General features: G+C 53.6%; 3 protein-coding genes across 6 annotated transcripts; all 3 read left to right on the top strand.

The window, feature by feature from the left end:
* Positions 1-465: 465 nt before the first annotated feature.
* DAXX (death domain associated protein) lies at positions 466-4,893 on the top strand. Of its 3 annotated transcripts, none has more exons than XM_055329518.1 (8): positions 466-488; positions 1,462-1,721; positions 1,877-2,705; positions 2,831-3,045; positions 3,203-3,413; positions 3,567-4,035; positions 4,197-4,419; positions 4,631-4,893. In XM_055329518.1, the coding sequence occupies exons 2-8, from the start codon at positions 1,515-1,517 to the stop codon at positions 4,688-4,690; spliced, it is 2,214 nt and encodes a 737-aa protein (XP_055185493.1). In that variant the 5' UTR covers positions 466-488; positions 1,462-1,514; the 3' UTR covers positions 4,691-4,893. The 3 variants fall into 3 exon arrangements, with proteins under 3 accessions (XP_055185493.1, XP_055185490.1, XP_055185491.1); XM_055329515.1 differs by having other exon boundaries at positions 481-571; XM_055329516.1 differs by lacking the exon at positions 466-488 and adding an exon at positions 491-571 and having other exon boundaries at positions 1,465-1,721.
* Positions 4,894-5,580: 687 nt separating this feature from the next.
* Positions 5,581-8,881, top strand: ZBTB22 (zinc finger and BTB domain containing 22). The gene is made up of 2 exons (XM_055330192.1): positions 5,581-5,644; positions 6,322-8,881. Exon 2 carries the CDS (start codon positions 6,391-6,393, stop codon positions 8,305-8,307), a length of 1,917 nt encoding a protein of 638 aa, XP_055186167.1. The 5' UTR covers positions 5,581-5,644; positions 6,322-6,390; the 3' UTR covers positions 8,308-8,881.
* Positions 8,882-9,057: 176 nt separating this feature from the next.
* On the top strand, positions 9,058-20,463 carry TAPBP (TAP binding protein). Of its 2 annotated transcripts, XM_055330610.1 has the most exons (8): positions 9,059-9,286; positions 9,409-9,579; positions 9,797-10,057; positions 16,746-17,144; positions 17,534-17,875; positions 17,979-18,068; positions 18,184-18,221; positions 19,294-20,463. In XM_055330610.1, exons 1-8 carry the CDS (start codon positions 9,250-9,252, stop codon positions 19,303-19,305), a joined length of 1,350 nt encoding a protein of 449 aa, XP_055186585.1. In that variant the 5' UTR covers positions 9,059-9,249; the 3' UTR covers positions 19,306-20,463. The 2 variants fall into 2 exon arrangements, with proteins under 2 accessions (XP_055186586.1, XP_055186585.1); XM_055330611.1 differs by lacking the exon at positions 9,797-10,057 and having other exon boundaries at positions 9,058-9,286.
* The last annotated feature ends 780 nt before the right edge of the window (positions 20,464-21,243 follow it).

Genomic DNA, 21,243 nt, shown 5'->3' with positions numbered 1-21,243 from the left:
GAAGGAAGAGGGTTTTTTCCCTCTTAGGAGATTCTCGCTCTCCTATGCACCCCTGCACAGTCTTGGAGGGCCCAATTCCTTAGCTGTCCTATTCCGTCCCCCCCTCCCCTACTTGGAAAGGTGGCTCAGTCCTTCCAGCACGCGACCCGCCGGCGGTTGGGCTGGATGCAGGAAGTTTCTGATTGGTGGAGTCGCAGAAGCACCGGGCGGAAAGAGCTCCGTCGGTGGCGCCCCCGAGTTCGGGCGTAGCCAGTACCGTACGGCAAGATGGCGGCCGCCAGGTACTTTGGGACGTCCTGCGGGGGCAAGCCCGCCCTCTACTGGTCACAGGAAAGAGAGCGGCATACTCTGTGGGCGGCACTGGGCGGGGGGGCGGGCCTACCGCCACTTCCTGCCGCAGGGGGGCCGGGCGCCGTACGACAATATGGCCGCGTCTAGGTGTCCGTAGGCGGAAACTCGGCGACTTCCGGTCCAGAGAAGGGCCTGCGGTGAGTGGGGGAAGGAAGGCGGAGGGAACCCTGCGAGGTTCTGAGATCAGCAGCGAGGGTCGCCTCGAGAGACCGTTTCTGAGGTGGGGGCCGGACCGTGCGGGGAGCGAAGGCAGGGGCGGGAATGTCGAGGGAGAGGTACTGGGGAGTCCCAGGCGCTGAGTCTGAGGGGCAAGCTGTGTGGTACCTTCCTTCCAGTCCCTGAAGGGGAGTGGGGCGGCCGGGGGCTGAACTGGGGGAGGGGGACTTGGCGGGAAGCTCTTTCGGGGGGAAGGGGTCGGATGCGGGGTTGGGATCTGAGAGGAATCCGGAGAGCTCAGTACTGGGCTCACAATCGGTTACAGGTCAGAGAGAGAGAATGGGGGAATTCGGGTGGGGTGAGAGGGAGGGGACTTGAGGTGAGATCTCTCCAACCTAACGCCCCGGTTTGAGGAGACCCGTCAGAGGGTGGAATGTGAGAATAATCCCAGGAGGGGAAAGGGGAATGGATTGTTGGGAGAGAACCTCCTTCGCTTCTGAGAGTCTAGGAGTTGGGGGTGATCCTTCAGGATGGGATGAGGGTGTGGATTTGACGTGTTTGAGAGTGAAAGGGGGAAGGCTGGTGAGGTGGTGCTGACGGGGATGTGGTATCTGTGCGAGGGAATGTCGAGGAAATCCAGAGTGCACACGTGCAGGAGGTGGTCGAGAGATTGGAAGAGTCAACTCGGCAAGTATGAGAGATAGTGGGGAAATGAAACAGACTGGATCTCGACAGAAGGGGTAGAGCTGGGGGTGGGGACTTAAGGTTTTCAGGTGGTTTCAGGTAGTGAAAGGCCAGAAACGTGTCTGGTACTAGTGGTTGCTGAAGTTAGGCAGTGAGGACACTGTTGAGCAGGGCTGGGTGTTACTGAAACCCAAGAAGATTGGAAAATGTGTGAGATGAAGGGAGGGGCTATGCTGGAGGGGCTCTTTCTGAGGCCCCATCCCCTTCCAGCAGGAATTCCGAAATCCCCAACACTTTCTTCCTCCGGGGGGATTTGATCCCCCATGGCCACCGCTAACAGCATCATCGTGCTGGATGATGATGACGAAGATGAAGCAGCTGCTCAGCCAGGGCCCTCCCACCCACCCCCCAATCCGGCCTCACCCCAGGCAGAAGCCCCTGGCTCCTCCCAGCCCCATGGGGCTGGAGGAAGCAGTAGTTCTGGCGGCAAGAAATGCTACAAGTTGGAGAATGAGAAGCTGTTTGAAGAGGTGAGCTTTAGGGGAGAAGATTCTTGTGCCCCAGGGAGGGGGATGGCTGACTGGCTCTGTAGTCCTTTCTTCCCCACTAATCCCGCCTTGCCTTCTTTCTCTCAACCCCTCCCCTTGTCTCTTTCCCCCCTCCCTTCTTCTCCTGAAACCTCCAGTTCCTTGAACTCTGTAAGATGCAGACAGCAGACCACCCTGAGGTGGTCCCATTCCTCTATAACCGGCAGCAGCGTGCCCACTCTCTGTTTTTGGCCTCGGCGGAGTTCTGCAACATCCTCTCTCGGGTCCTATCCCGGGCCCAGAGCCGGCCAGCTAAGCTCTATGTCTACATTAATGAGCTCTGCACTGTTCTCAAGGCCCATTCAGCCAAGAAGAAGCTGAACCTGGCCCCTGCTGCCACCTCTAGTGAACCCTCTGGGAATAACCCTCCCACAGACCCCTCCTCGGACCCCACAAATGCCGAGACCACTGCCTCTGAGGCACCAAGGACCCGTGGTTCCCGGCGGCAGATCCAGCGCTTGGAGCAGCTGCTAGCGCTCTATGTGGCAGAGATCCGGCGGCTGCAGGAAAAAGAGTTGGATCTCTCAGAATTGGACGATCCAGACTCCACATACCTGCAGGAGGCAAGGTTGAAGCGTAAGCTGATCCGCCTCTTTGGGCGGCTTTGTGAGCTCAAAGACTGCTCTTCCCTGACGGGCCGTGTCATAGAGCAGCGCATTCCCTATCGCGGCACCCGCTACCCAGAGGTTAACAGGCGCATTGAGCGGCTCATCAACAAACCAGGGCCTGATACCTTCCCTGACTATGGAGATGTACTGCGGGCTGTGGAGAAGGCAGCTGCTCGGCACAGTCTTGGTCTTCCCCGACAGCAGCTCCAGCTCATGGCTCAGGATGCCTTCCGAGATGTGGGCATCAGGTTACAGGAGCGACGCCACCTTGATCTCATCTACAACTTTGGCTGTCACCTCACAGATGACTACAGGCCAGGTAGGGATTAGTGAGATGCCTACTGGTAACCCTTGTATGTCAGATGTTTGGTGGAGGGAGCATCTCTCTAGTCCCTTCTTCTAAGGTTTGGGCTGAGTACTCTGACTTTATATCTTCTCATGTAGGCATTGACCCTGCACTGTCAGATCCTGCCCTAGCCCGGCGCCTGCGAGAAAACCGGAGCTTGGCTATGAGCCGGCTGGATGAGGTCATCTCCAAATATGCAATGATGCAAGAAAAGAGTGAGGAGGGTGAGAGGCAGAAGAGGAGAGCTCGGCTTCCCCAAGCTACCTCTTCCCACTCTACAGACCCCCTCAAAGCCTCCTTGGATTCTGGTGAGGTATGGAAGGGATAAACCCTTCAGACAGACCTTGTCCTTTCCTTGCACTGGCCAACAAGGATTTCAGGGTCATTGAGGGGGAAGAGTGTGGAAGGAACACGAGAACCAGATCCTCTGGGGCAAGGGATTCCTTAGAGAAACTCCTTTGTCCCCCCAGGGCCCTAGTGGAATGGCATCCCAGGAGTGCCCTACCACCTCCAAGCCTGAGACAGATGATGAAGAAGATGAGGAAAGTGAAGAGGAAGAGGAGGAGGAAGAAGAGGAAGAAGAAGAGGAGGCCACAGATTCTGAAGAGGAGGAGGATCTCGAACAGATGCAGGAAGGTCAGGGGGACGATGCAGAGGAGGAGGAGGAGGAGGAGGAGGCAGGTATGTCAAGAACAGTCCCTTTTTGTGTCAGTTCCCTCTATTCTGTTGGATGTGAACCACCTGTTTGAGACCCTTCCCTTCTTCCTCTTACTCTCAGCAATATTCTTTCCCCAAGTTCTCATGCTCCCTCTCCCCTCTTTTCTTCTTTTCCAGGTCAGGATGGAGACAAGAGCCCTATGTCCCCACCACGGATCTCCACTGAAAAGAATCTGGAACCTAGCAAAGGGATCAGCAGGTCTATGGAAGAGCAGCAAAACAAAGAATTCACGGTGTCACCATCATCAGAAGAGCCCTTGGCCCCCTCCAGCATAGATGCTGAGAGCAATGGAGAAAACCTTGAGGAGTTACTCCTGGAGGAAGAGAGCCCTATATCTCAGCTCTTTGAGCTAGAGATCGAAGCCTTGCCCCTGGATACTACCCCTTCCCCTGAGGAGAGGGACATTTCCTCTTCCAGGAAGCAGTCAGAGGAACCTCTCACCACTGTCTTGGAGAATGGAGCAGCCATGGTCACCTCCACTTCCTTCAATGGAGGGGTGTCGCCTCACACCTGGGGAGATTCCTGTCCCCCCTGCAAGAAGTCTCGGAAGGAGAAGGAAACTGGAGCAGAGCCATTAGGAAACAGGTAACAACAACAAGGAGGAAGAATAGGGAGGCCAAGGAGACATTACAGGGGGCTTTCTGAGAGGAATATTGAGGAACTGGGTCTGCTGGGAGAAACTGGACACTCCCCCTCTAGCCTCAGGCTCTCCATACCTCCCTACATATTTGCGTTTCTGTCCCTAGCTATGTGGAAAGGCAAAGGTCAGTGCATGAAAATAATGGAAGGAAGATACCTACTCTGCCCAGCCCACCTTCTCCCTTGACTTCCATGGCCCCAGTTGCGGATTCCTCAACGAGGGTGGATTCTCCTAGCCATGGCCTGGTGACCAGCTCCCTCTGTAGCCCATCTCAAGCCCGGTTGTCCCAAACCCCTCATTCACAGCCCTCCAGACCTGGTACCTACAAGGTAAGAGGGGGAGGCAGTTTTTCCCTGACTTAATTCTCTTTCATTGTCTGTTCAGTTTCAGGTTTTCCATCTGAATATTGCACACACCACATCCTCTCTCTTCCTTTTTTTCTCACCCCAATTTTTAATCTCGGATAAGTCCTTTCCTCTGCTCCTCCTCCCCGTATATTCCCAACGCTGCTTTCTGACTCTGTCTCTCACTCCCCTGCAGATGAGTGTGGCCACACAGTGCGATCCAGAGGAGATCATCGTGCTCTCAGACTCTGATTAGCTGCCTCTCCTCCCACTCCCAGCCTCCAAAGTGTTTTGGGATAGTATTTGGAGGATGGTGGGAAGCTGATGACTGAGGAAGGGATTGACTGAGCTAATCCCCTTTTTAGTGGTGTTTCTTTAAAAAACAAAAACAAAAAACCAACAAAAACTTAAGTTTTACACAGAAACATTAATAAACAATAAAGTTCTTTTCTTATTGTATCCCTGTCTTTTTCCTTGTCCTTCACCGCTCGGCACCAGTTGTTCTCTGGCTCAGGGTTAACCTTGGCCCTGGGCTACCCTTTGGAGCTGTCCTTTGAAGCCTGTCTTCAGCTGGCCTCCGGGAGTTCCCTCGCCCTCAGACCTTCCCCTAGCCCTCGGCCAGGCGCTTAAAAAAAAAAAAAATCAACTTGCTTCAGCCTCCCGAACTCGCTTTACTTTTCTCACCTCGAGCGGTAGGAGTAAAAAGGCCAATCAGGGGCCGACTCAAGGTTACTTGGCCAATCCGTGCCCGGAGGAAGGGGGCGGGACTTCGGGGGGGGGGACTGTCAGAAGCTGGGACAGCTGGGCGATTAGATCCCGCAAACCCACTAATGGCCACTGCTCAGGGGCGGGGCCTAAGCAGCGACGGCCGAGACCCTTCGCCAATGGGAAGGGCAGGCTTACAGAATTAAAGGGGAATGAGTGCTTCGACCGAACCACCAAGTCCTGAGTTCTTCAGCGGCAGAAGAGGCCTGGTACCTTTAAGGTGGAATGAGGCAGCTGTTCTTTAAAGGAGAAGTGGACGAGTCGGCCGAGTATTGCCTAGTGGCACGGGCAGGGGTGCCCGCCTGTACCTTTAAAGCCGGAGGGGCGGGAGGCGGAGCGGAGGCGGAGGGCGGAGGGAGTCGGCGCAAGATGGCGGCGGGAGGGGCCCAGGCTGCGGCTCTGGCCGCCGAGTGAGGGGCGGGGGGGCCCGGGGGCGCGCGGCCCGGTAAGCGGGGACGCGCGGGGTTGGGGGCGCCTTCCGGGTGGGAGAGGAGGTCGAAGTAGCGCTTGGGGCGGAGCAGAGGGGGGCGGGGTCCAGCGTGGGCGGGGGTAGACAAGGGGCGGGGCCGAGAGGGCCACGGGGGTGGGTCTTGAAGAGGCGGGGCCGAAAGCCCAAGGGGCGTGTCTTGAAGGGGCGGGGCTAGAGGTAAGCCGGGGGGCAAAGGGGGGCTCTGGCTCGCGAAAGAGCTGGGGGGCATAGACCCGGAGGGAGGGATGTTCTTAGTACAGGAACAGACTTGCCCCCTTCCAAGAAAAGGGTGCAAAACACCAGTAAGGTAGATTTTGGAAAGTCAGGCGCTCAGGCAAATGGGGAGTTCTGAGGAGAGGCGCCCCACTCCCCAAGAGTACCTTACTTCTCTTAATATCCAAGGAAGGAGCACTGCATTTGGAATCAGGACCTCTGCGTTTGCTGGCACTGCCAGTTACTGGCTGTGTGATCTTGGATAATCTCGTAATCTGAGCCTCGGTTTGCTCATCTGTCAAATAGGGTTGAGAGGAATGCCTACTTTAGGGTGTTGTGGGGAACTACTCAGAAAAAGGGTGTGAACATGTTTTTAAACTGTAAAGTGAAGGGCTGTGTCATTATGGAATGTTATCCTTCTTCTTTCTTTTTCTTCCCAGAGACCCCCCCGGCCGCCCTTTTCCTTCCCTTGTTCCTGTGGCTGGGGGGGTAACCTCTCCCTCCACGCCATGGAGCCATCTCCTCTCTCTCCCAGTGGGGCAGCACTCCCTCTGCCTCTGTCACTGGCTCCGCCCCCACTGCCCCTGCCTGCAGCTGCAGTGGTGCACGTGTCCTTTCCTGAGGTGACCAGTGCCCTTCTGGAGTCCCTCAATCAGCAGCGGCTACAGGGCCAGCTCTGCGATGTGTCCATCCGTGTGCAGGGCCGAGAGTTCAGGGCTCATCGTGCTGTCCTGGCTGCCTCCTCCCCTTACTTCCACGACCAGGTTTTACTCAAGGGCATGACCTCCATCTCGCTGCCCAGCGTCATGGACCCAGGCGCCTTCGAGACTGTCCTGGCTTCGGCTTACACTGGCCGTCTCAGCATGGCTGCTGCTGACATTGTCAACTTTCTCACGGTGGGGTCGGTGCTCCAAATGTGGCACATCGTGGATAAGTGCACTGAACTCCTCCGTGAAGGCCGGGCCTCAGCCACCACCACCACCATCACCACTGCTGCAGCCACCTCTGCCACTGTTCCTGGTGCTGGGGTCCCATCGGGGAGTGGGGCCACTGTGGTCCCTGCCACCGTGGGCTCCGTGCGCTCCCATGCCTCCAGCCGGGCCAGTGAGAATCAGTCCCCCAGCAGCAGCAACTACTTCAGCCCCCGAGAGTCCACTGATTTCTCATCTTCCTCCCAAGAGGCATTTCCAGCTTCTGCGGTGGGCAGCGGGGAGCGTCGAGGAGGTGGCCCTGTATTCCCAGCCCCTGTGGTTGGCAGTGGGGGGGCTACCTCTGGGAAGCTGCTGCTGGAGGCAGATGAGCTGTGCCATGACGGCGGGGACGAGAGGGGTCCTGTGGTTCCTGGGGCTGGGCTCCGGCGGCCCACCTATGCACCCCCCAGCATCATGCCACAGAAACACTGGGTATACGTGAAGCGGGGTGGAAATAGCCCAGCACCAGCACCCCTGGTTCCCCAAGACCCAGATCTGGAAGAGGATGAGGAGGAAGACCTGGTGTTGACCTGTGAGGATGATGAAGATGAAGAGCTGGGGGGTGGCTCCAGGGTTCCCGAGGCGGGAGGACGGGAGGCCACCCTTAGCATAAGTGATGTCCGCACCCTGACTGAGCCTCCGGACAAGGGAGAGGAGCAGGTCAATTTCTGCGAGTCTTCCAATGACTTTGGCTCCTATGACGGTGGGGGTCCTGGAGCAGGGCTTGATGATTCAGGGGGGCCAACCCCTTCCTCCTATGCCCCCTCCCACCCTCCGAGGCCCTTGCTTCCCTTAGACATGCAGGGCAACCAGATCCTGGTTTTCCCATCATCTTCGTCCTCCTCTTCCTCTTCCTCCTCCTCACAGGCTCCAGGCCAGCCACCAGGGAACCAGGCTGAACACGGGGCGGTGACCCTGGGGGGCACATCGTCAGGGGCCCTGGGCATGCCTGGTGGCCCTGGGGGAACCCCCGGAGGGACAGGCAGTGGGGATGGGAATAAGATCTTTTTGTGCCACTGTGGGAAGGCGTTCTCACACAAGAGCATGCGAGATCGGCACGTGAACATGCACCTCAACCTGCGGCCCTTTGACTGCCCCGTGTGCAACAAAAAGTTTAAGATGAAGCACCACCTAACGGAGCACATGAAGACACACACAGGCCTCAAACCCTACGAGTGTGGTGTCTGCGCCAAGAAGTTCATGTGGCGAGACAGCTTCATGCGCCACCGGGGACACTGTGAGCGCCGGCACCGCCTGGTCGGGGGCGGGGGCGGGCCAGGACCCGGGGGGCCCACCGGGCCAACCTTGCCCCTCAAGAGAGAGTCCCCTGGAGTGGGCGGGGGCAGCGGTGACGAGGCAAGTGGGGCCACGCCCCAGTCCAGCCGCAGGGTCTGGTCCCCACCCAGCGTCCATAAGGTGGAGATGGGCTTTGGTGGAGGTGGAGGAACAAACTGAAGGGGCAGCTCTGGAGGTAGCTTTCCGGTTTGAGGAAACAGGGAGGCTGAGTCAGGCCTCAAGTGGCCCTCAGGTGGTCTCCGCCTCACTTAATGTCTTCCTTATCTCTACAGACTTGTATATATTCTGGAGGGGGAACCATATTGCACCGTTAGCCACTCCATTCCATTCCTCAGTCGCTCTCCCACGAAGTATCCCCGGAACTAAGTCCTTCCTTCCCCTCAGATGGGTACACTGAAGCCCCAGCTCCAGACTAGGACGCATATGGTGGGGGGGAGGGAAAGGGGGACCATGGAGCATCCCGGAGTCACAGGGTCAAGGGTCAGATGGTTGTAGTCTATACCTGAAGTTTGTGTTTGTGTTGTTGTGGGGACCAGGCCTTTGTCCTAGCACCTACCCCACTCCCCTAAGGACGTGCCCTATATCTCTACCCTCATCCCTCCGATCTCTCCTTGAGCCCCCCCACCCCAACTGGATTCTCATTGAGGAGGGAGTGAAGACGTAAGAATATAAGGTTTTTATTTTAAATCTTATTTTTTTTAAATAGTGATTAAAATATTTATTGGTCATTTCACTCGGCTTACCGAAAGCCCCTCTGTGTTTGCTGGGGACCCGGCGCAGGTGGGGGAAGGCGGAGTCTCCGTATTCCGGGAAGTGGATTGGTGGGGTGGTGGGGACGGAGGGAGAGCCTAGGGTTGGGGAGGGCTCTTGGACTGGGTGGTGTCTTGTGGCCCAAGAGGGCGGGGCGGGGCTGAGGTCTCCGGTCCCGAGCCGGAGATAATGTTTGGGGAGCCCTGCCTGGCAGGTGCGGAGAGCACCTGCCGCCCACGTGCCCTCACCCGACCGGAGGGGGTATTCCTCCGCCTCTCCCCGCCCTTTCAAGGAAAGCGAAAGTGAAAGGGGGGGAAGAGGAAGCTCCGGGGCTGAGCTGATCGCGGCGCCATGAAGCCCCTGTCTCTGCTCCTCGCCGTGGCTTCGGGTGAGCGAACCCCGAAACCCTTTGCCCGAGAGCCAGGGGTGGGCGGAGGGAGGGGAGCCCACCGCGCGCCAGCCTCGGACCCAGGGCGTGGGGCGCCCCCTCACCCGCGCCCCTCTCCGCAGCCTTGGGGACGGCCGTCTCGGCGGGCCCGGCGGTGATAGAGTGCTGGATGGTGGAGGATGCGGGCGGGGGCCGCCTGGCCAAGAAGCCCGCGGCCCTGCTGCTGCGCCAGGGCCCGGGCACTCCACCCCCGCGGCCGGACCTGGAACCCGAGCTCTACCTCAAAGTGCACGGTGAGTCGTTCCGGACTCGCCCTCCGCTCTGTCCCTGCCCTTGAGGTCGCGCTGTGACCTCGGGCCTCAGTTTCCCCCTGTAAAGTGAGGTTAGATTGCCGCATTGCCTCTAAACTCTCGCTACCGGGCAGTTTGTGCGTTTGGAATTCCCGGGACGCTGCCCTCCCCGCCCGTTGCCGGCGGGAACGACGGCACCGACTCCCTTCTCCGCGCACAGACCCCGCGGGAACCCTCCAGGCCGCCGTCAGGAGGTACCCCTCGGACGCCCCCCCGCCCCACTGCGAGCTCAGCCGCTTCATCCCGCTGCCCGCCTCGGCGAGGTGGGCCCGAGGCCTGACCCCGGGGCGGAGCTGCCCGCGGGCGCTGGACGGGGCGTGGCTCATGGCCAGTGTGCTCAGCCCGATCTTCAGCCTCTCCAGCCTCCTGAGACCGCAGTCCGAGCCTCAGCCCGAGCCTGCGCTCTTCACGTCGGCGACAGGTAGCTGCGGAGGGGAGGTGGGAGGAGCGCGTGCCCCTGAGGGCCTGGGTCTGGCGGGACTCGCGCTGCGAGCCCCCTCGCCCAATCGGGGCTTCGTTTCCTGATTGGTAAAGCGAGGCGGTTCCGCTGCGATTAGAGCTGCGGTCGCCACCGCTTCTCGCTCGCGAGGGGTTTCGGGCAAACCAGCGCAACCCTCTGTTGGGGGCGGGGCTTCGGACAGAGTCGGACTCCTTGCTACCTTGAGGAACTTGTATGGGGATGGGGTTGAGGGGCTCAGAAGCCCCCCAAAAGAAGGAACTCTTTTTCTCTTCTCCTCCCAGATCTGTGTCCTGCTAGGTAGACACTGCCGTCTTGGTGGTTAACCCTGTTTCAGAAACTACCGGTCAAGCCCCGCCCGTGCCCGCATCTGGAACTGTGGCACCCCGCAGAGCAAAGGCTCTCGCGCTCTAGCGCGTGGGCCTTCCTTGCCAGCCCCTTTCCATGGCTCGTGAGGATGCCCTGAGTCTGTGGCCGCCAAATGGTGGGGCTGCACTGGGCCGGAGAGACAGCTTCCCACTGCAAGCGCTGCTTATTGCACGGTGCAAGGCGGTTTGCCGAGCTGAGGCAGGAGAGAATGGGCAGATAGAGCAAGAATGGGGTGCCTAGGGGGCTCCTGGGTGGGTCAGTGGGTTAGGGTCCTGGGATGCAGCCCTGCATCAGGCTCCCTGCCTGGCAGGGAGCCTGCTTCTCTCTCTCTGCCTACTTGTGTGTTTCTTTTTTTTTTAAATTTATTCATGAGAGACATACAGAAAGAGAGAGAGAGAGAGAGAGAGAGACACAGGCAGAGGGAGAAGCAGGCTCCATGCAAGGAGCCCGACAAGGGACTCGATCCGGGTCTCCAGGATCACACCCTGGGCTGCAGGCGGCACTAAACCGCTGCGCCACCGGGGCTGCCCTCATAAATACAATCTTAAACAAAAAAAAAAGAATGGGGCACCTCGGAGCTCACCCTTCTCATGGCAGAGGGTGGGTAGGATATGAACAGAGTCATTGGCTTCTCGCAGTCCTGTGAGCTTTTTTAAAGTTTATGTATGTATATATGTATTTAAGTAATCTCTGCACTCAACGCCGGGCTCAAACTCAAAACTCCGAGATCAAGAGCCACATGCTCCTCCGACTGAGCCAGCCAGATGCCTCTTGTATGATTTTTGTAAACAACACAGCACAACTGGCAGGCTAACCCCTCCCTTCCCCAGGACTACCTTCTTCCCACTCCCCCCCCCCCCCCAGAGTGAATCACCCACAGGACCAGGGAAAGGGACTCAGCACCCACCCATCACCTCTGTCTACATTGCCGTTCTTGGTTGCCAGGCCTCACCCTGGGCAGGGCAGAGGCAAACTATGGGGATCATAGCTCTCTCCAGTGGGGAGGAGTATCTCCCAGGCTTGCTGGCTTCACTGAGGTGGGGGTGAGAAGAGGCTTTTCATTCTGAGTCTGTTTTTCCAACTGTAAAATGTGGATGCTATTTCCTGCTGCTTTTCTGTCGTTGTGACTCTCAGGGGAGACACTTGGTTAATTAATTCACCGGTTCAATATTTATTAGCACCAAGGAGAAATTAGGCCCCAGTTGGTTCTCAATCCAGGCTGCAAGTAAGAGTCCTTTTGGAAGTTTTTTTGTTTGTTTCTCTTTCTTTTTCTTTCTTTCTTTCTTTCTTTCTTTCTTTCTTTCTTTCTTTCTTTCTTTCTTTCTTCTTTCTTTTTTCTTTCTTTCTTTCTTTCTTTCTTTCTTTCTTTCTTTCTTTCTTTTTTTTTTTTTTTAAAGATTTTATTTATTGAGAGAGAGAACACAAGCAGGAAGAAGGGCAGAAGGAGAGAGCAGACTCCCCGCTGAGCAGGGAGCCTAGGATCAAGACCTGAGCCAAAGGTAGACACTTAACCACCAACTGAGACACCCACATGCCCCTGTCTTGGAAGTTTCTAAATGACACTGAATTGTCCCACAACAGGCGAATTAAATCAGAATCTCTGAGGTGGCCTTGGGCACTTTTAAGGGTCACGAAGGTGATCAGATGTAGATTCTGCTCTCAAGAAGGTTCTCAGTAGATTTATAATGGCTAATTGTAGAGTGGAAGACAATTTGGGCCATAAGAGAAGTGCAGATAGGAGCCGTAGGAGTGCCCAGTGGGACAATTTTCTGCTTCTTATAGACCCAAACCTGGGGGTAAAAACTAGTTGCTGTGCTCGGTCTTCCTTTTCAAGCATTTCTACTTGATTAGAGATTGAAGAAAATGAAAGTTGTTGTTTTAATGTAAATTTTAAAAAGGAATCTTCCTAGGGGCACAGATCATTGGTATTTTTCCTAATATACATTTATACAGTATTTCTTATCAAATACTTCAAAATGTTTATTGACAAATACACTGTCCTACTATACTTCACGTGTATGGTTTTTAAAATCTCATTGTTCTTTTAAAACATTGTAATGGAAAATTTCAAAGACACATGAAAGTAGAGAGAATGGTCTAATGAACCCCCATAGACCAATCACCCACTCACTTGTGTAGTTATTAGGCTTTACCACATTGTTTTGCTGACCCTCCTCCCACCTATTTTCTTGTTTTGAAATTTATACCAGGCACCATATGATTTTATTCATAAGTACTTCAGTAAGCATCTCTATCAAATAAGGGCTTAAAAAATATTGTCATAGCAAACCAAACAGGTCTCTATATTTTACATTTGGTTCTTGCATCTGCTTGGGTTGCCATAACAAAATATCATCGACTGGATACCTTAAATTTATTTTCTCACAGTTCTAGAGGCTAGAAGTCCAAGATCAAGTCTAAGATCAAAGTGCTCTCAGGGTTGGTGGCTGATAAGAGCTCTCCCGTTGTGGTTGCACATGGCCACTTCTGGCTGTGTCCTCACATGAAGGAAAGAAAGTGAACTTTGCTGTTTCTTCCTCTGCTTAACAGAACACCAGCATATAAGGTTAGAGCCCTGTGTTAATGATCTCATTTGACCATGATCACCTCTTCACAGCCCCTGTCTCCAAATACAGTTCACTCTTGAATAACTGTGCATGTGTGTATGGTGGGAGGTTAGAGGCACTGACCCCACCCCCAGCAGTCGAAAATCTGAATCCATTTGACTCCCCCAAAACTTAACCACTCATACCCTACTGTTGACTGGAAACCTTACCAATAATGTAAACAGTTGATTAACACATATATGTTACATATATTACATACAGTACTCTTAAAGTAAGCTAGAGAAAAGAGTTATTAAGAAAATTAATCATAAGGAAGAGAATATGCATTTGTAGTACTGTACTGTACAAAAACTCCCGCATATAAGGGGACCATTGCAGTTCAAACCTGTGTTGTTTAAGGGTCAACAGTATAGTCACATGGGAATTAAAGCTTCAACATACGAACTTGAGGGGGTCCCACAGAACTCAGTTCACAGCAATTTTGTCTAAGTCTCCTTTATTCTTTTTTTTTTTTAAAGATTTTATTTATTTATTCATGAGACACAGAGAGAGAGAAAGAGAGAGGCAGAGACATAGGCAGAGGGAGAAGCAGGCTCCACGCAGGAAGCCTGACGTGGGACTCGATCCTGGGTCACACCCTAGGCTGAAGGTGGCGCTAAACCACTGAGCCACCCGGGCTGCCCAAGTCTCCTTTATTCTATAATTGCCCTGCACTCCCTAAATGCTAGTGGTTTATCACTTGTTTAGCAGAACTTCCCATGTTCTGTCTTTGGTCAACTGTCTCCTCATTGTGTCATTTTCCTCTTATTCCTGTCCTCCATACTTCCTGCCAATTGACAGTTGTAGAAACTTGATTAAATTTGAGCTTACATTTTTTTTCACTAACACTTTATAATAGTTGTCTACCGTTCACTTTATTAACAGAAAAGCAAAAACCTCTGTGATGCAGGCTGTAAAAACAGGTACAGATTTCCTTCGTGTTCTGGCCCTGTTGTGCTTAACATTTGTATTTTTCAAGACAGGTTTGTGGGATGCAGGTCTAAAATTGCTCCCTCAACCCACATTAAAGAGCACTGTTAGCTTGAGGGTTAAACTGTAAAATCTTCGGATTTTGTTTATTCATCTCATGAATCATTTGTAATAATTTAAAAGTATGTGTCTGGATTTTGGGAAATGAAGTTTATTTTTTATTTATTTATTTATTTATTTTTTATTTTATTTTATTTTATTTTTATTTATTTTTTAAAAAGATTATTTCTTTATTTGACACAGAGACCAAGAGCACAAGCAGGAGGAGCAGGAGACAGAGGGAGAGGGAGAAGCAGAGCAGGGAGCCCTATGCAGGGCTTGATCCCAGGACCCCAGGATCATGACTTGAGCCAAAGGCAGATGTTTCACCGACTGAGCCACCCAGGCACCCCTGGTTTTACTTTATTGAACAAAAACTGTCCCATGAGGTTGGGAGAAGTTTAACCTTGTAGGAGTTAAACTAGGATTAAAAATTACAGTGTCACAAGAGAAGAAAGACTACTTTTACAGGAAGGACTGACATTTCTGGGAAGAAGTAGTTATGGAACTGACCTTGAGGGACATGGAATACTTAGATGTTTGGGAGACAATAGGCAGGGACCCGAGTTAGACCAAAGCAAAGAAAGGCCTTATGATTAGAATTTCTACTAGTTTCAAGAAAGGGATTCTTTGGAGCCAGTTCTTAGGGTGCAAGAGAAGTCTGGAAAGGTGAGTTGGGGCCTGGGCTGGATCATCAAATACCCTGAGATCTGGGCTTTATAGGTGACAGTGAACTATCAGAAGTCTTATGTATAATAATGTGTGTATGTGCTGGCACGTGCCATCTCCCCAAAAGCCTGCTATTTTATTTCTTTTTTTTTTAAATAAATTTTTATTTATTTATGATAATCACACACACAGAGAGAGAGAGAGAGAGAGAGAGAGAGAGGCAGAGGGAGAAGCAGACTCCAGGATCACGCCCTGGGCCAAAGGCAGGCACTAAACCACTGAGGCATCCAGGGATCCCCTATTTTACTTGATTCTTACAAAGGTAGGCAAGGGTCAGATCATTGGACTAATGAGAAAAATACAGATGGAATGATTTTGCTGAGATACCCAGCAAGTCCATGAGGATGATGGTGGCAGTAATTAAAACAGCAACACCTAACATTGATGGAGCATATTCTAAAGATGGGTCCTGTTCATGACCTGAGCCAAAGGCTGACGCTCAACCGCTGGGCCACCCAGGCATCCTGGTAGCTCGGTTTTTTTAAACAGGCATGTGACCGGCTTAGACTTGTAGTCACACTGTGCAGAATATGGATTGAAGAAGAGAGAGACTGAAGATAAGGAAGACCCAAGAGGAGGTTGTCATTGTCCTAACAAATGTTGGTGAGAACTTGAGTTGGAGTCAGAGGTGAGAATCTATCTGGAAGACAATTAGGGCCTGGTGGGGACAGCAGGTGGTATGTTATATTTGGCAATTTGCTCATCTGTCTCCCTTACTAGACTGTAAGAAACATGAGGGCAGGGACTGCCTGTCTCATTCACTGCTATCCTCTACCTTGAGTATCATAGGTGCTTAGTAAGTATTAGTTGAGTGAGAGAATTAGTGACTCCAAGTATTTTCCCTTAGCGTCCAGAGTAGGGGCTGGTGGTGATCTTTCCACAAGGCAGGGAGAGTGGACTTTTGGAGTGGGGTGAGGGAATGTTGCAGAGATGCTGTTGAGTTGGGGCACATTAAGTTGGTCTAGCAGATGGTTAGGTGTAATCCCAGCAAACACTTGGTGGACTTACTGTATTCTAGGCACTGTTCTAAGCACCTTTCACATATAGGTGTCTTTGTTATCCAGAATCAGGAACTGAATAAATCTGGGTAACAAGAGACATTAAATCATTTAACCTGCATTACAATGCCATGAGATACATATTATTATCATATTATTATCTCATTATTTAGGAGATGAAGCTGAGCCATGGCAACATGAAATAACTGGCCTAGTGATCCCAGGACCCAGGATCGAGTCTACTTCTCCCTCTGCCTATGTCTCTGCCTCTCTGTCTCTCATGAATAAATAAATAAAACTTAAAAAAAAAAATAACTAGCCTACAAGGTCATATAAATAGCGGCAGAGTTGGGATTAACCAGGGAGGGCGGGCTCCAGGCACTTAACTGGCATACCCTGCCTCAGTAGAGCATAGATGTCTATTTGGGTCTAGGCTAGAGCCAGAACCTTCCAGAGTCAGTAAGTACTCTATACAGCACCAGAGGATTGACAGCCCTGAGTCATCACAGTCTTTACCAGCAAACCAAGAAAGGCCTGGTTCTTCACGGGTGGTGCATGGAGACCAGACTGGTTCAGGCTGTGTTGGAAGTGTACTCAGAGCCCACTGTCCCCAGAACTTGAGTGGGCTGGGTGCTCAGACCAGCCTTCAAAGGCTGTATCCACTCACTGCTCCTAATCATCTCTAGACCTGTCTGCTCATGTGTAGCCGCTCTGGGTTGCACGCAGGCCCAGAACAAAGGAGATTTGCAGGGAAGACTAGAAGAAAGACTAGAAGATGGTTTGGTATCGGAAAAGGAGGGGTCCTCTGAGGGGTGGGTGAATTTGAGTTGGATACTCCTATAACTCTGTTTCTCTATTTTTTTCCTCTTTGTTTCTCTCCTTCATGCCCATTCTACTCCCTCCTCTCCTCCTGTTCCCCAGCTGTGCTGACTGTCCTCACCCACAACCCCACCGCTCGGATCCAACTGGGACAAGATGCTCTGCTGGACTTGAAATTTGCCTACATGCCCTCCATTTCTGAGGCTGCTGCCTCTCTGGCCCCAGGTCCCCCTCCCTTTGGGCTGGAATGGCGACGCCAGCACCTGGGAAAAGGGCACCTACTCCTGGCTGCAACTCCAGGGCTGCATGAGCAGATGCCAGCTGCCCAAGACGGGGCAGTGGCATTTGCTGCCTGGGATGATGATGATCCATGGGGTCCATGGACTGGAAACGGGACCCTCTGGCTGCCTGCAGTACAGCCTTTCCAGGAGGGCACCTATCTGGCCACTGTACACCTACCATACCTGCAAGGGCAGGTTGCCCTGGAGCTTTCTGTACAGAGTGAGTTGGGGTACAGGGATCCCCATGGGTAAAGCAAAGGTGGGCACTTGATAATGGCCATACCATAATGGAGGAAGGATGGGGGAGAAGAGGGTGCTGGGTGAACGGCAGGAGGTAGACTGTGATCCTTGGGAATCAGAAAGGCAATGGGTAGAGGTCCCTGGGAATTTAAGTGACTGGGATGAAGGTTCCCAAATATGAGGAACAGGATCCTTGAGAATATGGGTTTCAGCATGGGGTTTCCTGTGAAGCACCAGTGGGGAGACAGTGGGTTCCCCATCCTGGAAGAAAAAAACCAAACCACCTCAGTTTGGGGGAAGCCATAGGGCAAACTGATAGAGATAAATGTGGATTGATTCCCCCATGCTCCTTTCCTATTTTCTCCCCAGAGCCCCCCAAAATATCCTTGACACCGGCACCTCTTGTCTGGGCTGCCCCTGGGGAGGCACCCCCCGAGTTGCTCTGCCTTGTGTCCCGCTTCTATCCTGCCAAGGGCCTGGAGGTGGAATGGGAGCTCCGGGGTGGCCCAGAGGGCAGCTTTCAGAAGGCTGAGGGGCAGAGCTGGCTCTCCGGCCTGCGCCACCACTCAGATGGCTCTGTCAGCCTCTCTGCGCACCTGCAGCCCATCCCAGTCACAGCCAAGCACCATGGAGCGCGCTACGCCTGTCGTGTCCACCACCCCACCCTGCCCACTTTGGGGCGCAGTGCAGAAGTCACCCTGGAGGTGGCAGGTAGGAGCCAGAAGGGTAATCGAGCAGCCAGGGGTGGGGTGGTGGGGGTCCAGGGGTCCAGGAGGATACTACAGAGTTTACTCTCCCCACTTCCACCTGCCAGGACTCTCTGGGCCCTCCCTGGAGGACAGCGTGGGCCTCTTCCTGTCTGCCTTTCTCCTCCTTGGGCTCATCAAAGCGCTGGGCTGGGTGGGTAAGTGTGACTCTCATTGCCACAGTGACAGTCCCTGCCTACTCCCAGAAGCCTGACACCTATCCCTCTACCATACCACACCTCCATCCCAACCCTTCTTAATCTCTCTCCACAGCTGCCTCCAGGTCTACTTCAAAGGATCCAAAGGAGAAGGTAACAGGCCTCTTCCTTTTCTTTCCATTGTCATTTGAGCTCCTCTTGGAACTTCTCACCCATGGAGGGAGCCTGCTGGCATGGGGGGGGGGGGGCAGAACTTGGAATTCACAGACCTGGGTTAACTCCTGCCACCTTAAATATTCTACTTCATACCTCAGTTCCTTGAGTGTCAAGATAAAAAAATGACTTAGGCAGCACTGTCCGACAGTATGATGCCAGCCACGTATGTTAATTTAAATAATCTAGTAGCCACAATAAAAAGGTAGTAACAGGTAATATTAATAATACCATTTATTTCATCTAATATATCCAAAATGTTATCATGTAACATGTAATCAATATAAGAAATTTTAGTATTTCTGTTCTAAGTCACCTAAAACAGGTGCTTCTTTTAAACTGTCAGCTCCTGGGCAGCCTGGGTGGCTCAGCAGTTTAAGCGTCTGTCTTCAGCCCAGGGTGTGATCCTGGAGACCTGGGATTGAGTCCCACCTCGGGCTCCCTGCATGGAGCCTGCTTCTCCCTCTGCCTGTGTCTCTGTCTCTCTCTGTGTGTCTATCATGAATACATAAATAAAATCTTAAAAAAAAATGAACTGTCAGCTCCTGTCAGTTCAGACTGGCCACATTTCGAATGTTGCACAGACACATGTGGGTGGTGGCTACTGTACAGACAGCAGAGCCTCAGAGGGCTGTTGGGAGGATTAGGCAAAATCACTCGGTGCTGTGTGTGCCAAGCAGAAAACCCACAGAGACCGTTCTTCTGCCGCCCTCTGTGCTCACGAGGGTTCATTTACCTCTGGACTGATTGTGAGCATTTCGTTTTTCAAAGATTTTATGTATTCATTCATGAGAGACACACACAGAGAGGCAGAGACACAGGCAAAGGGAGAAGCAGGCTCCATGCAGGGAGCCCGATGTGGGACTCAATCCCAGGACCCTGGCATCATGCCCTGAGCTGAAGGCAGGTGCTCAACCACTGAGCCACCCAGGTGCCCCTGATCATGAGCATTTCAATTTCACCTCTCTTTCTAAAACCTGGAATTCCTCACCTCGTTTTATTTTTCTTCCAGAAAGCACAGTGAGGCCACTCACCACCATCCTGGGGAAGCTGCCACCATCTCTGGCCTGAGCTACTGGAGTAGCTCCCCCAAATCGTACACCATCATCTTGCTCCCTCCAATCTCTCTCCACAGAACGGCTGGAATGCTTTTTCAGAGGATACAAATCTGTAGCATTTCCTTTCTTAGAGTGCTAAGGCAGTGCAGTGGTTCTCAAATTCTTTAAGTCTCAGGACTGCTTAAAAAGTGTCAATGACGCTAAAGAGCTTTTGGTTACGTGGGTGACAAACTACAGATATTTATGCTACCAGAACTTACAACGGAGAAAAATTTAACAAAAGAATATGCAAGAACATGTTCCATTAGCTGTGAGGACAAGGATATCAGCGTGCAGCTTCTGGAAAGCTCCAGGGTGCATTTCTTTGGAGAGAGTGAAAAAGGCAAGGAACATTTTAGTATTGTTACCAATAGTCTTAACTTTGCACACCCACTGAAATAGTCTCCAGGATCTCTGGGACAAGGGCCACACCTGAGAACCAGTGCCCTAGAAGCCAAACCCATTCTTGTCCTGCCACGCATCTCCGGGGCTGGAGCCGCTGCCTGCCCCTACAACCCCACCCGGTGCCCTCCAGCCCTTCCCTCAGTGTTCATCTCACCGAACGCCATTTCTCTTTTCCAGTGGCTCCCACCTTCCCTGTCTGCTCCCTATGTCAGGTCCACCCCTCGCCCTTCTTGGGCTGCAGACCAGGTCAGCCTCATCCCCTCAGACCGCCGCGTGTCCCTCCTGTGCGGTTCACCACACTTGCATTTGGATGATGGCGCGAATCCTTGTTAGATGCCTGTCTCCGCTCCCGGGACTGCCGGTTCCTCGGAGGCAGGAACGTGCCGGTGCGTCCACCGCGTGGTCCTGCTCCCGCACAGGCCCGGTGCCCACTGGAGGGCGCTCAACGCAAGACATTAGTCCTTTTTTCGTCCTCTGTATTTGAAAGCAGGTGTTGGACGAAGTGACTACTGGAGGAAGGAAGTGGCAGCTCGGACTGGGGGCCTCCAAGGGAGGACGGTCAGTTAGACCGAAGCGGGTCTAATCGTGCGGGAATAAAGTTGTGTCCTGTACTCCCAACACGGTGTCTCCTGCTACCCCACGGGTCCCCCTGGCAAGGGAGCACAGGCTCTTACAGCCACCTCTGGTCCCTTCCTCTTTTTTTTTTTTTTTTTAAGATTTTACTTATTGATTCATGAGACACACAGAGAGAGAGAGGCAGAGACACAGGCAGAGGGAGGAGCAGGCTCCCTGCAGGGAGCCCGACGTGCGACTCGATCCCGAGCTTCCAGGATCAGGGCCTGAGCTGAAGGCGGCGCTAAACCGCTGCGCCACCCGGGCTGCCCTCACCCCGACCGCTCAAACGCTTTGGCGACACCCCAGTCCCCGGAACGTTGTGGGGTCGGGGGCCACCAGCGGCGGGCGAGACGCCCTGTGCCGCGGGAGCGCACGTACCACGCCGAGCGCCGGAAACGCGGGACAGAGGAACCGAGAACCGGAAGTGGCGGCTTCCTGCCCCGCCCCCTTACGCGAGGGCGGGAACCCCGCGCTTCTCGGAAAACGCGGACTGGATTCCGGTCCGCTACACGCGTGGGTGCGGGTGGGGAGTGTAACCCCGTCAGGGGGAGTAAGCGATCCCTGTCGGCCTAAAACGCTTCCCCCGGGAGTTTTAGCTTCGGTGTTGTCGGGGGCAGGGGAATGTCAAATCCGGCTCCTATCCTCCCTCGGGATCGGGAGACGGGAATCTACTCGGATTGAGTGCGGGGCGGCGTGGGCTCCAGGATCCCTGAGCAGGGGTTCCGAGGACAGCGGGCCGGGGCCCGTGACTGCTGGGTCCTGGCCGCTGGGCGCCCAGCGCTCCCCGAGTCCGCGGCCCTGGCTCCTGTCCTCACTTCCTTCCCGTTTTGGCTCCTGCAGTTGGA

Source organism: Nyctereutes procyonoides, unplaced genomic scaffold, assembly GCF_905146905.1.
Source record: "Nyctereutes procyonoides isolate TBG_1078 unplaced genomic scaffold, NYPRO_anot_genome, whole genome shotgun sequence".
Lineage (NCBI taxonomy): Eukaryota > Metazoa > Chordata > Mammalia > Carnivora > Canidae > Nyctereutes > Nyctereutes procyonoides.
The sequence above is the reverse complement of the archived record's forward strand: the minus strand, read 5'-3'. Positions and strand labels throughout refer to the sequence as shown.

Coding starts and splice junctions, on each gene's coding strand:
- DAXX (XM_055329518.1), top strand. CDS start 1,515: ATGGCCACCGCTAACAGCATCATCGTGCTGGATGATGATGACGAAGAT. Junction 1,722..1,876: donor ATGAGAAGCTGTTTGAAGAG/GTGAGCTTTAGG, acceptor TGAAACCTCCAG/TTCCTTGAACTCTGTAAGAT. Junction 4,036..4,196: donor GCAGAGCCATTAGGAAACAG/GTAACAACAACA, acceptor TTCTGTCCCTAG/CTATGTGGAAAGGCAAAGGT.
- ZBTB22 (XM_055330192.1), top strand. CDS start 6,391: ATGGAGCCATCTCCTCTCTCTCCCAGTGGGGCAGCACTCCCTCTGCCT.
- TAPBP (XM_055330610.1), top strand. CDS start 9,250: ATGAAGCCCCTGTCTCTGCTCCTCGCCGTGGCTTCGG. Junction 17,145..17,533: donor CCTGGAGCTTTCTGTACAGA/GTGAGTTGGGGT, acceptor TTTTCTCCCCAG/AGCCCCCCAAAATATCCTTG. Junction 17,876..17,978: donor AGTCACCCTGGAGGTGGCAG/GTAGGAGCCAGA, acceptor TCCACCTGCCAG/GACTCTCTGGGCCCTCCCTG.